Source organism: Rhinopithecus roxellana, chromosome 6, assembly GCF_007565055.1.
Source record: "Rhinopithecus roxellana isolate Shanxi Qingling chromosome 6, ASM756505v1, whole genome shotgun sequence".
In the NCBI taxonomy this organism is placed as follows: domain Eukaryota; kingdom Metazoa; phylum Chordata; class Mammalia; order Primates; family Cercopithecidae; genus Rhinopithecus; species Rhinopithecus roxellana.
The window spans coordinates 15,420,336-15,434,624 of record NC_044554.1 but is presented as its reverse complement, the minus strand read 5'-3'; the positions used below and the strand labels follow the sequence as shown (position 1 = coordinate 15,434,624).

The window sequence follows — 14,289 nt, the reverse complement described above, 5'->3', positions numbered from 1 at the left end:
ATCCCACCCTGAACTACTTTCTTCCTTCCTCCTTTAGGCTCCAATGACACCTTCTGCCCACCTCTGTTTATGTTCTTTCTCAGTCTGCTTTACTACTATTTTCCCCTCTACCTATACCTAGAGATGAGGGTTCTCCCTAAGAATTGTTTGTCATATACCTTCTGCCTGGGAGAACACAGCAGTTCTAGTGGTTCCAGTTATCACCCGCATATGCATGATTTTCAAATCTGATTCATATCCTGAATAGAATTTCTCCCTTCCTATGGTATTCCAGAAACTTGATCTTAACATAAGTAACATCAAAATATTCTATTCCACACTTACTCTCTTATACATATATTTCTTTTCTAAATCTAGCAACCCTACCCTAACTGATCTCTTGCCCTTTAATTTCCGATTATTTCAATCTTTCATCATATTTGGGCTAGAATTACCTTTCTAAAACACAGGTGATGTAATACTGAACTAACAGGAATTTTCTGATAGCTCCATACTACCTAGAGAAAGAAAATCCAAACTCCTTAGTAGGAATTAAAGAAAATCACTACTCTGGCTCCAATTTGCTTTTCTAGTTCCATCTTACATTCTTCCACTTATTTATACTGCGAAAATAATCCAGCCCCAAACATATCACATACCTTTATTCTTGTGCCTTTTTTTCATAATGGCTTAGCTTGGAATTCTCTTCCTTAAATTTAAATCATGTCCATCCTTCAGGGGTGAGTTCAAATGCCATCTCCTTCATGAAGCTTTACCCTAATCCCTCCACTGCAATAACAGCTTCTGTTATACTCCCATAGCATTTCATTCCATTACAGCACACTGCATTCTACCTTATAGTCACATGGTACTTGTGAGTGAGAACTCTGATTAATTTTTATATCAATAACAACAAAGATATACTGAGTCTAAATATTTATTTGGCACTGTTTTGAGTGCTTTTCATACATTAACTCATTTGACCAGCAACTCTGTGATTTAGGTGACATTATTCTCCCTATTTGTATTCTCTATATATCCTAGCTCAAGGCTCTATATTCAATAGGCATTCCTTACTGTTTTAATTGAATGAAGAGGCTTTTACTTGGGATAATGTACTTCTTTGGGCTCATTCAAATCAATTCCCCATCATAGTCAATACTGTTTTAATTCCTTGATTAATAATATGCTTTGTTCCAGGAAAAATTAAAGATTACTTAATCTCTTATATAAATATGACAATTATATAAAGGAACTTATGTAATGATGAGTTAGTCTCATATAAATCACCAAATATGGCTAATTTATTATAATAAAATCAAACTGCAGTATGAAATATATCGTGTCAAAAATGGGCAAGAGGGAAAAAACTTAAATGACGCTGGCACACTAAATGTTTATTACAACTTTTTTGGAGGAGGGCTTAAGGTTTTCCAGGAATCCCTTTTGATAAAATGAGAGCCAGTTTGAATTCTAATTATGTAAAGAAAATGAGCTCTGGGCCTTTAAATATACAAACCAGTTCAGAGTGAAGGCGAGGTTATCCTTAAATGTGAGATTACATTACTTTATTTTATATGCACAATTTCTCTGTTATCAAACAGATCATTATGGAAAATGAGTTAGCATCACATAGGTAATATACTTGAGAACAGGATACAATCTGAGGTTTCCCATGCAACCCTGAGCTGTATGACTATCAAAAAGGTGAAGTGAGGAATACGAAAGAAATAAATCGCCACTGCTGAAGTGAGACTCAGGAGATCTGTTTGTCCTGATGAACTGACATCTTCGCTAGTAAGTTCAAAGGTAGACAGTGTTTATTTCCTGTTTCACTTCCAGATGTTGCCTGTGCTTTTCCAGTCACTCAACAAAGAAGGCATGTGACATCTACTCACATTTCTGGAATGACATCAGTGAGAGAATATGTAACTGTGGCTCTTGTTGACTAAAAGGATTAACTTTGGAGGTCACAAAGTTCAACCTTCTAACTCCTTTTTGGGTAATTTTCCAACTATATTTGCTCTACAATACTTTGAAGAAAACTATAACTTACGAACACATTTTTTTCTTAATGTGTTTGCAAACATATTAGAAAATAGAGAGTATTATTAAAGTATTAACCTAAATTTCTCAGCTTCCTACTACAAAAGAGTTATACAATGATGAGATATTCATGAAAACAAAGGCTCACCTTGATGACTATTTTTGGGGGAAGCTAGGAAAAAGAAATTGCTTTTAGCTTTTCTCTCATTGTCTTTTCAGCTATAACCATAGAGGGAGAGGTAGAAGGAAGGTATTACAGCATTTTTTCTTAAGGCCTCACCATGGCAAGCCACAGCTGGCTCCAGTGGGGCTAGCCGGATACATGGGTGAGTACCACGGGCTTCTGCTCTGTCTGCAGAGCTCATATTTCATGAATGTTCATTTTATGTAGTTGACAACAAACAACCTTACTTCCTCAGGAAAAGGTGCTGGCCTAGGATCTACCCCAGGGTGAACAAAGCTTGTGCAAAATGTACCTACCCATCACAAAGTAAAACCTCAGGTTCCCGTAACCAGTAGTGTCCATATATGGGGTGCATAATTTCCTCTCTCCATCTTTGAGGAAGACCATTGATAAGCCTGATTCTATTGTTCCACATTCCGTACCAATGACAGCTCCCAAGACATCCCATCTGAAAAAAAAAAAAAAAAAAAAGGATTTAAGAGTTAGAGTTAGAATATTAAGTCAAATCTTTATAAAGCATAACATTTTGTTTTTAGTGAGGGACACTTACTTCGTAATGAATAATTCTGAAATAAAGATATGGCACTTTATTTAAGTAATGAATAAACTTTAAACACAAATTTTTAGGTAGTGAATAACCTTTAAACACATTACATTCACAGTTATAGTTTTCCTGTAGAGGGATGAATTTAATCAATATTGTATACGGTGTGTCTACTTGTGATCAGAGCCATGCTCCAGACTGATACACTTTTTATTCTTAAAGTACTTACAATTGAGTTGGGAAATCAATGAACTAAGGAAACAGTGAATTATAAAAGACAGACTCATAATATAAATACTTACATGATGTTTTACATATTGAAAATAGTAATAGAATGAAAAGTCATAAGAATTGGCAAAAGTCTAGCAAGTTTTCAAAAAAGGAGATGGGATTTAAACCGGCTCTCATCAAATAGGTAATTGGATATGTAGAAGAGAATAAAAATAGCTGGCTTTTATTGAGTGTCAACTACCTGGCCAGATCCTTTTCTAGGTCCTTTACACATTAAAGTCATTTAATTCTCACAGTGACCCTATGAGATAGTCACCATTACTACCCCAATTTTAGATGAAGAAACTGAGATGAAGAGAGGTTAAGAATGACTAGCACGGCCGGGCGCGGTGGCTCAAGCCTGTAATCCCAGCACTTTGGGAGGCCGAGACGGGCGGATCACGAGGTCAGGAGATCGAGACCATCCTGGCTAACACGGTGAAACCCCGTCTCTACTAAAGAAATACAAAAACTTAGCCGGGCGATGTGGCGGGCGCCTGTAGTCCCAGCTACTTGGGAGGCTGAGGCGAGAGAATGGCGTAAACCCGGGAGGAGGAGCTTGCAGTGAGCTGAGATCCGGCCACTGCACTCCAGCCTGGGAGACAGAGCAAGACTCCGTCTCAAAAAAAAAAAAAAAAAAACAAAAACAAACAAACAAACAAAAAAAAACAAAAAACAAACAAACAAACAAACAAAAAAGAATGACTAGCAAAGGAAGAGGACAGTATTCAAATCCATGCAGTCTGACTCCAGAGCCTATGCTCTTACCACAGTCGCATAACGTGTTGATGAAATCACACGAGTATAGGCTAAGAAATGGGAATGACCCGCAGGCACGGTGGCTCACGCCTGTAATCCCAGCACTTTGGGAAGCTGAGGCAGGCAGATCACGAAGTCAGGAGATCGAGACCATCCTGGCTAACACGGTGAAACCCCGTCTCTACTAAAAATACAAAAAAATTAGCTGGGTGTGGTGGTGCGTGCCTCTAGTCCCAGCTACTTAGGAGGCTGAGGCTGCAGAATGGCATGAACCCAGGAGGCAAAGGTTGCAGTGAGCCCATATCGTGTCACTGCACTCCAGCCTGAACAACACAGTGAGACTCTGTCTCAAAAAAAAAAAAAAAAGAAAGAAAAAAAAGAAAGAAATGGGAATGACCTTGACACTATTAACAGTGCAGACATCAGTAGACCTTGGTAGAGGATGTGTGTTGCGGAAGAGGAAAAAAATACATTTGAATAGTACAGTGGAAAGAATCCATGGAGAGTCTGGAAAGAGGGGAGTTCAGACTCTATTTAGTAGACACTCAGTGATATTTCTAAACTGCATATATGATTACATCTCTCCTTTGTTTAAAGTCTTTCAGGGGCTTCCACATTGCTATCGGGACAAATTCCAGGTTCCTTATGCAGAATACGCAGTCCTTCTCGGCCTGGTCCAAGAACACATTTCTAGCCCAATCTCTTGCCTTGTACCATGTCTCTTCTGCCTTGTACCCAAACTCTTTTGCCATATAATGTGAATTCAAAGTCACTAAAACATTCTCTGTCAGCCCTCTGAACCTTAACTCATTGTCTATCAAACAAACTCAAGGTCATTCTTCAAGATGTCCTTGAAATATCAAACACCTTTCTGAACAGTCTTTCCCAAACTTCCTGGCTCCTCCTACCCAGCCCCACACTCCATCTCAGACTCAGTTAGATTCTTCCTTTGTGATCTCATTTCTCACAGTACACTACCATCGTTTCTTTACATTCCTTTCTTTATCCCTGATATGTCAGCTTCTAAGACAGGATCTGCATCTTATTTTTGTGTCCTTAGACCCTAGCTCAGTGTTCAACACCCAGCAGATCCTCAATAACTCTTGTTGAGTGATGGCGGGATTAAGGGATTCCATCTTCAGAAAATAAATGAAACTTGTAGAGTGCCCTAACTGTATCCCGTCCTCACTTTCCTTTGCTGTCTCTAGCCACATCTTTGCCCTATCCTCTGAGACAATTCATGCCATTAGCACAAATTGGCACAAATTGGAAAGCAGCCTTTCCAATTGGCACATTGGAAAGCAGCCTTTCCAACTGGCACATTGGAAAGCACCGTCTTCTGCTCCTGACCACACATCAGGCAGGTCTGACCACCACTTCCACTCAAAGTCCCCTTGTATCTATACTCAATGCCTACTGCTACTATTGCTGTCAGGCTTTGGCACTGCATCACCTTACAATCATAGCTCTGATGGTTCAGCCTCTTCTTTCCCTTAGATATTTCCTACAGCATCTGCCTGTCTAGATCCAAGCCCTGCAATGACCACCTGGTCTTTAGCTTCTCTGTTAGTCTAGGTTCTAGGCACACACTTTAAATGCCCAAAGTTTTCAGGTTTAGATCTCTTTTAAAGTTTCACAGGCCTAGATGAATGGTCTTATATAGAGATTTGGCCTCTCTGCCCACAACTGCCTCTTCCCTTACTCATACTCTTTCTCCACCCTTACTACCAGTCTGTCTGATTCCTCTTCCCTCGCCTTTTCAAGGCGGACCCATCTGTTGCCACACAAGTCCCAGCTGTGTCAGTGAGAAGTGAAAACAAAGTAGAAGGTCAAAGACAGCTCCATGGTTAGGCGAAAAGGTGTTTACAGCACATTACATTCAAGAGGACTCTGAAACTACGCAAACAAAAACCCTGCAATACATGTTGGCTATAACAGAAGTCATAAACTGGTGTTTGGGGGAATGACCATAAACTTTTGACAGACATTTAGGTCATTTCTATCTTTTTTGTTATTATTAACAAGGCTATATAAAGGTCCTTGTATGTTTACATATGCATGTGGGAGTTACCCTATCAGCCCTTCTTAACTGGTGTCTGTGAGAGAAATGAGTCCTAATACCCCAAGGCACCCATTATATTAATGAATTGCTTTTTCTCCTTTGTATCTAGAATTGCAGGTGCACCTGCTTTAGGAGAATTAAGGACGTAGTGCGATAATTTTCTGTGTTCTGGGGTTAGCACAAAGGAATCTCTGCTAAGAAAGGCTGGTAGAGCATATATCTGGAAGTGGAGTTGCTGGGCAATGTGGTACTTCATTACTGCTCTTCAAAATGGTTGGATAAATTTATGTTTGCACCAGGAGGGTACAAGGTTCCTATGTCCCCACAAGCTTGCCATCACTTCGTTTTGCCAAGTTTTAAAAATCTGGCCTATTAGATGAGTATGAAATTTTACATGATTAGTAGTGAGGCTAAATATATTTTCATGTTTATTGGCCAGTTGGGGTTACTCTTATCTGAGTTGCCTATTTATGTCCATTTTGTATTAGGATCGCTTTTTTCTTTCTCTCATTTTTTTATGATTTGAATTCTTTATATATTCCAGGTAGTACTCTTTTCTTGGCTATATGTGTTGTACTTTTTTCACTTTATGTGTCGTTGGATGTATAGATGAGTTTTAATTTTAATATAGTAGAATTTATCTATCTTTTCTCTATGCTTTGTGCCTTTTTTATCCAATTCTCCCTTACCCTGAAATCAGAGAGATATTCGTCTATATTTTCTTCTAAAAGTTTTAAAGCTTTGCTTTTCACATTTATGTGGTTTTAATGAATCTGAAATTGATTTGAGGTAAAGAATGAGTTTGAGATCCAATACGGTTTTTTCTATATAGATAGCCATTTATTCCAGAACCGTTAATCGTTGGCCCTAATTATTAGTAATGCCACTTCTGTCACATAACAATCCACTATAAACGTGAGTCTGTTTCTACAATTAACTTGTCTCTCTCTTTTCCTCCATTAGTCTATACGTCTATCTCCGTGCCCAAACCAATTTAAATATCATACATATGCTATGTGTACACATATATATGTTATCTGTATATGTAAAATAGCTCTTGATAGCTGAGCTCCCTCTGTCCCTCAGCCACACCTTTCACTTCTTCATAATTGTCTTGCCTACTCTTGTCCTTGTTAACTTTTCCTAATGAATGTTAGAATCACTTTGTTGAGTTATATTAAAAACCCTACTTGGATCTTGACAAGAATCCGATGTCTCTTTAGTTACCGATAAGAAGCTATCTATTGAATTGTTGCTCCTTTGTAAATAATCTGTCTTTCTCTCTGGTTGCATTTTTGTCTTTGGTATTCTAAAATTTTCCTGCAGTGTATGTAGGTGTAGGTTTATTTTATTTATTCTATGGAAACTTGGTGTACCTTGTCAGTTTGGGGATCCAAACCTTTAATCAGGTCTGGAAAAATGTAAGTCACTCTTTTCAAATATTAACTATCCTCTATTCATTCTATATTATTTCTGGAAATTCTATGGGACCTGTATTGAAATGTCATATTGTATTCTCCATGTCTCTCATTCTCTCATTAATCTTTCTTTTTATATTGCAATATGTTTTTTTCTCAGATCTGTCTCTATTTCAACATACTAATTCTCTCTTCAGTTGTTTCTATTTTTACCTTCATAGTTAACATGTAATTTCTATCACTGTATTTTTCATTTTTAAATGTTTTCTGGGGGGCGGAGCAAGATGGCCGAATAGGAACAGCTCCAGTCTCCAACTCCCAGCGCGAGCGACACAGAAGACCGGTGATTTCTGCATTTTCAACTGAGGTACTGGGGTCATCTCACTAGGGAGTGCCGGACAATCGGTGCTGGTCAGCTGCTGCAGCCTGACCAGCGAGAGCTGAAGCAGGGCGAGGCATCACCTCACCTGGAAGCGCAAGGGGGAAGGGGATCCGTTTTCCTAGCCAGGGGAACTGAGACACACAACACCTGGAAAATCGGGTAACTCCCACCCCAATACTGCGCTGTAAGCATACAGGCGTTCCAGGAGAATATATCCCACACCTGGCCGGGAGGGTCCCACGCCCACGAAGCCTCCCTCACTGCTAACACAGCAGTCTGCCGCGATCTATCGGCAAGGCAGCAGCGAGGCTGGGGGAGGGGCGCCCGCCATTGCTGAGGCTTAAGTAGGTAAACAAAGCCGCTGGGAAGCTCGAACTGGGTGGAGCTCACAGCAGCTCAAGGAAGCCTGCCTGTCTCTGTAGTCTCCACCTCTGGGGACAGCGCACAGCTGAAGACCAACAGGGGAAGTAGCGGGAGCCGGTGCAGACGCGAACGACTCTGTCTGACAGCTTTGGGGAGAGCCGCGGATCTCCCAAAGCGGAGGTTGAGATCTGAGAACGGACAGACTGCCTGCTCAGGTGTGTCCCTGACCCCTGAGTAGCCTAGCTGGGAGAAATCCCCCACTAGGGGCAGTCTGACACCCCACACCTCACAGGGTGGAGTACACCCCTGAGAGGACACTTCCAAAGGAAGAATCAGACAGGTACACTCGCTGTTCAGCAATATTCTATCTTCGGCAACTTCTGCTGCTGATACCCAGGCAAACAGGGTCTGGAGTGGACCTCAAGCAATCTCCAACAGACCAACAGAGAGTCCTTCTGACTGTCAGAAGGAAAACTATCAAACAGGAAGGACACCTATACCAAAACCCCATCAGTTCGTCACCACCATCAAAGACCAGAGACAGATAAAACCACAAAGATGGGGAAGAAGCAGGGCAGAAAAGCTGGAAATTCAAAAAATAAGAGCGCATCTCCCCCTGCAAAGGAGCGCAGCCCATCACCAGCAACGGATCAAAGCTGGTCAGAGAATGACTTGGACGAGAGGAGAGAAGAAGGCTTCAGTCCATCAAACTTATCAGAGCTAAAGGAGGAATTACGTACCCAGCGCAAAGAAACTAAAAATCTTGAAAAAAGAGTGGAAGAATTGACAGCTAGACTCATTAATGCAGAGAAGATCATAAACGAAATGACAGAGATGAAAACCATGACACGAGAAATACGTGACAAATGCACAAGCTTCAGTAACCGACTCGATCAACTGGAAGAAAGAGTATCAGCGATTGAAGATCAAATGAATGAAATGAAGCGAGAAGAGAAACCAAAAGAAAAAAGAAGAAAAAGAAATGAGCAAAGCCTGCAAGAAGTATGGGATTACGTAAAAAGACCAAATCTACGTCTGATTGGGGTGCCTGAAAGTGAGGGGGAAAATGGAACCAAGTTGGAAAACACTCTTCAGGATATCATCCAGGAGAACTTCCCCAACCTAGTAGGGCAGGCCAACATTCAAATTCAGGAAATACAGAGAACGCCACAAAGATACTCCTCCAGAAGAGCAACTCCAAGACACATAATTGCCAGATTCACCAAAGTTGAAATGAAGGAAAAAATCTTAAGGGCAGCCAGAGAGAAAGGTCGGGTCACCCACAAAGGGAAGCCCATCAGACTAACAGCAGATCTCTCGGCAGAAACTCTACAAGCCAGAAGAGAGTGGGGGCCAATATTCAACGTTCTTAAAGAAAAGAATTTTAAACCCAGAATTTCATATCCAGCCAAACTAAGTTTCATAAGTGAAGGAGAAATAAAATCCTTTACAGATAAGCAAATGCTTAGAGATTTTGTCACCACCAGGCCTGCCTTACAAGAGACCCTGAAGGAAGCCCTAAACATGGAAAGGAACAACCGGTACCAGCCATCGCAAAAACATGGCAAAATGTAAAGACCATCGAGGCTAGGAAGAAACTGCATCAACTAACGAGCAAAATAACCAGTTAATATCATAATGGCAGGATCAAGTTCACACATAACAATATTAACCTTAAATGTTAATGGACTAAATGCTCCAATTAAAAGACACAGACTGGCAAACTGGATAAAGAGTCAAGACCCATCAGTCTGCTGTATTCAGGAGACCCATCTCACATGCAGAGACATACATAGGCTCAAAATAAAGGGATGGAGGAAGATCTACCAAGCAAATGGAGAACAAAAAAAAGCAGGGGTTGCAATCCTAGTCTCTGATAAAACAGACTTTAAACCATCAAAGATCAAAAGAGACAAAGAAGGCCATTACATAATGGTAAAGGGATCAATTCAACAGGAAGAGCTAACTCTCCTAAATATATATGCACCCAATAAAGGAGCACCCAGATTCATAAAGCAAGTCCTTAGAGACTTACAAAGAGACTTAGACTCCCATACAATAATAATGGGAGACTTCAACACTCCGCTGTCAACATTAGACAGATCAACGAGACAGAAAGTTAACAAGGATATCCAGGAATTGAACTCATCTCTGCACCAAGCGGACCTAATAGACATCTATAGAACTCTCCACCCCAAATCAACAGAATATACATTCTTCTCAGCACCACATCGCACTTATTCCAAAATTGACCACATAATTGGAAGTAAAGTACTCCTCAGCAAATGTAAAAGAACAGAAATTATAACAAACTGTCTCTCAGACCACAGTGCAATCAAACTAGAACTCAGGACTAAGAAACTCAATCAAAACCGCTCAACTACATGGAAACTGAACAACCTGCTCCTGAATGACTACTGGGTACATAACGAAATGAAAGCGGAAATAAAGATGTTCTTTGAAACCAATGAGAACAAAGATACAACATACCAGAATCTCTGGGACACATTTAAAGCAGTGTGTAGAGGGAAATTTATAGCACTAAATGCCCACAAGAGAAAACAGGAAAGATCTAAAATTGACACTCTAACATCACAATTAAAAGAACTAGAGAGGCAAGAGCAATCACATTCAAAAGCTAGCAGAAGGCAAGAAATAACTAAGATCAGAGCAGAACTGAAGGAGATAGAGACACAAAAAACCCTCCAAAAAATCAATGAATCCAGGAGTTGGTTTTTTGAAAAGATCAACAAAATTGACAGACCGCTAGCAAGGCTAATAAAGAAAAAAAGAGAGAGGAATCAAATCGATGCAATAAAAAATGATAAAGGGGATATCACCACCGACCCCACAGAAATACAAACTACCATCAGAGAATACTATAAACACCTCTACGCAAATCAACTAGAAAATCTAGAAGAAATGGATAATTTCCTGGACACTTACACTCTCCCAAGGCTAAACCAGGAAGAAGTTGAATCCCTGAATAGACCAATAGCAGGCTCTGAAATTGAGGCAACAATTAATAGCCTACCCACCAAAAAAAGTCCAGGACCAGATGGATTCACAGCTGAATTCTACCAGAGGTACAAGGAGGAGCTGGTACCATTCCTTCTGAAACTATTCCAATCAATAGAAAAAGAGGGAATCCTCCCTAACTCATTTTATGAGGCCAACATCATCCTGATACCAAAGCCTGGCAGAGACACAACAAAAAAAGAGAATTTTAGACCAATATCCCTGATGAACATTGATGCAAAAATCCTCAATAAAATACTGGCAAACCGGATTCAGCAGCACATCAAAAAGCTTATCCACCATGATCAAGTGGGCTTCATCCCTGGGATGCAAGGCTGGTTCAACATTCGCAAATCAATAAACGTAATCCAGCATATAAACAGAACCAAAGACAAGAACCACATGATTATCTCAATAGATGCAGAAAAGGCTTTTGACAAAATTCAACAGCCCTTCATGCTAAAAACGCTCAATAAATTCGGTATTGATGGAACGTACCTCAAAATAATAAGAGCTATTTATGACAAACCCACAGCTAATATCATACTGAATGGGCAAAAACTGGAAAAATTCCCTTTGAAAACTGGCACAAGACAGGGATGCCCTCTCTCACCACTCCTATTCAACATAGTGTTGGAAGTTCTGGCTAGGGCAATCAGGCAAGAGAAAGAAATCAAGGGTATCCAGTTAGGAAAAGAAGAAGTCAAATTGTCCCTGTTTGCAGATGACATGATTGTATATTTAGAAAACCCCATCGTCTCAACCCAAAATCTCCTTAAGCTGATAAGCAACTTCAGCAAAGTCTCAGGATACAAAATTAATGTGCAAAAATCACAAGCATTCTTATACACCAGCAACAGACAAGCAGAGAGCCAAATCAGGAATGAACTTCCATTCACAATTGCTTCAAAGAGAATAAAATACCTAGGAATCCAGCTTACAAGGGATGTAAAGGACCTCTTCAAGGAGAACTACAAACCACTGCTCAGTGAAATCAAAGAGGACACAAACAAATGGAAGAACATACCATGCTCATGGATAGGAAGAATCGATATCGTGAAAATGGCCATACTCCCCAAGGTTATTTATAGATTCAATGCCATCCCCATCAAGCTACCAATGAGTTTCTTCACAGAATTGGAAAAAACTGCTTTAAAGTTCATATGGAACCAAAAAAGAGCCCGCATTGCCAAGACAATCCTAAGTCAAAAGGACAAAGCTGGAGGCGTCACGCTACCTGACTTCAAACTATACTACAAGGCTACAGTAACCAAAACAGCATGGTACTGGTACCAAAACAGAGATATAGACCAATGGAACAGAACAGAGTCCTCAGAAATAATACCGCACATCTACAGCCATCTGATCTTTGACAAACCTGAGAGAAACAAGAAATGGGGAAAGGATTCCCTATTTAATACATGGTGCTGGGAAAATTGGCTAGCCATAAGTAGAAAGCTGAAACTGGATCCTTTCCTTACCCCTTATACGAAGATTAATTCAAGATGGATTAGAGACTTAAATGTTAGACCTAATACCATAAAAACCCTAGAAGAAAATCTAGGTAGTACCATTCAGGACATAGGCATGGGCAAGGACTTCATGTCTAAAACACCAAAAGCAACGGCAGCAAAAGCCAAAATTGACAAATGGGATCTAATTAAACTAAAGAGCTTTTGCACAGCAAAAGAAACTACCATCAGAGTGAACAGGCAACCTACAGAATGGGAGAAAATTTTTGCAACCTACTCATCTGACAAAGGGCTAATATCCAGAATCTACAAAGAACTCAAACAAATATACGAGAAAAAAACAAACAACCCCATCAAAAAGTGGGGAAAGGATATGAACAGACATTTCTCAAAAGAAGATATTCATACAGCCAACAGACACATGAAAAAATGCTCATCATCACTGGCCATCAGAGAAATGCAAATCAAAACCACAATGAGATACCATCTCACACCAGTTAGAATGGCAATCATTAAGAAGTCAGGAAACAACAGGTGTTGGAGAGGATGTGGAGAAATAGGAACACTTTTACACTGTTGGTGGGATTGTAAACTAGTTCAACCATTATGGAAAACAGTATGGCAATTCCTCAAGGATCTAGAACTAGATGTACCATATGACCCAGCCATCCCACTACTGGGTATATACCCAAAGGATTATAAATTAGTCTACTACAAAGACACATGCACACGTATGTTTATTGCGGCACTATTCACAATAGCAAAGACTTGGAATCAACCCAAATGTCCATCTGTGACAGACTGGATTAAGAAAATGTGGCACATATACACCATGGAATACTATGCAGCCATAAAAAAGGATGAGTTTGCGTCCTTTGTAGGGACATGGATGCAGCTGGAAACCATCATTCTTAGCAAACTATCACAAGAAGAGAAAACCAAACACCGCACGTTCTCACTCATAGGTGGGAACTGAACAATGAGATCACTTGGACTCGGGAAGGGGAACATCACACACTGGGGTCTATCATGGGGAGGGGGGAGGGGGGAGGAGGGAGGGATTGCATTGGGGAGTTATACATGATATAAATGATGAATTGATGGGTGCTGACGAGTTGATGGGTGCAGCACACCAACATGGCATAAGTATACATATGTAACAAACCTGCACGTTATGCACATGTACCCTAGAACTTAAAGTATAATAAAAAAAAAAAAAAAATGTTTTCTTTGATTTTTTTATTTTTATTGATTGATTGATTTTGTTGAGAAGTGGTCTTGCTCTGCTGTTCAGGCTGGAGTGCAGCTGTGCAATCATGGCTCATGGTGGCCTTAACGTCTTGGGCTCAAGCAACCCGCCCACCTCAGGCTCTCCTCACAGTAGCTGAGACTACAAGGAGGCGCCACCATGCCAAGTTAATTTTTGTATTTTTCCTTTTAGAGATGGTGTTTTGTCATGTTGCCAAGCTGGTTTCAAACTCCTGGGTTCAAGCAATCTGCCGATGTTGGCCTCTCAAAGTGTTGGGATTGCAGGTGTCAGCCACTGTGCCCCACTTCTTTGATTCTTTTTACCATCTACATGTTCTTTTCTCATAGTATCCTCTTCTTTCAAAATGACTTAGATTAAAAAAAATCTTTTAAATCATTTAATCATATTTATCTCATATCTCTCTTATCTCAATTGGAATGCACTTATTCTTCTGTTTGTCGTATCTGATAAATGTCCTTTTTGGTGAATCATAAAATCACATAGATCATAATTCTTGTTGTGAGCTCATCTTCAGTGGATTTA

At 40.1% G+C, this 14,289-nt stretch overlaps 1 protein-coding gene across 1 annotated transcript in view; it reads right to left on the bottom strand.

The window, feature by feature from the left end:
• RELN (reelin) overlaps positions 1 to 14,289 on the bottom strand; it is a 521,571-nt gene that overhangs the window by 201,088 nt on the left and 306,194 nt on the right. The window contains exon 12 of the mRNA XM_030933242.1: positions 2,506 to 2,657. Within this exon, the coding sequence (XP_030789102.1) occupies positions 2,506 to 2,657 (152 nt within the window). The remainder of the gene's footprint in view (positions 1 to 2,505; positions 2,658 to 14,289) is intronic.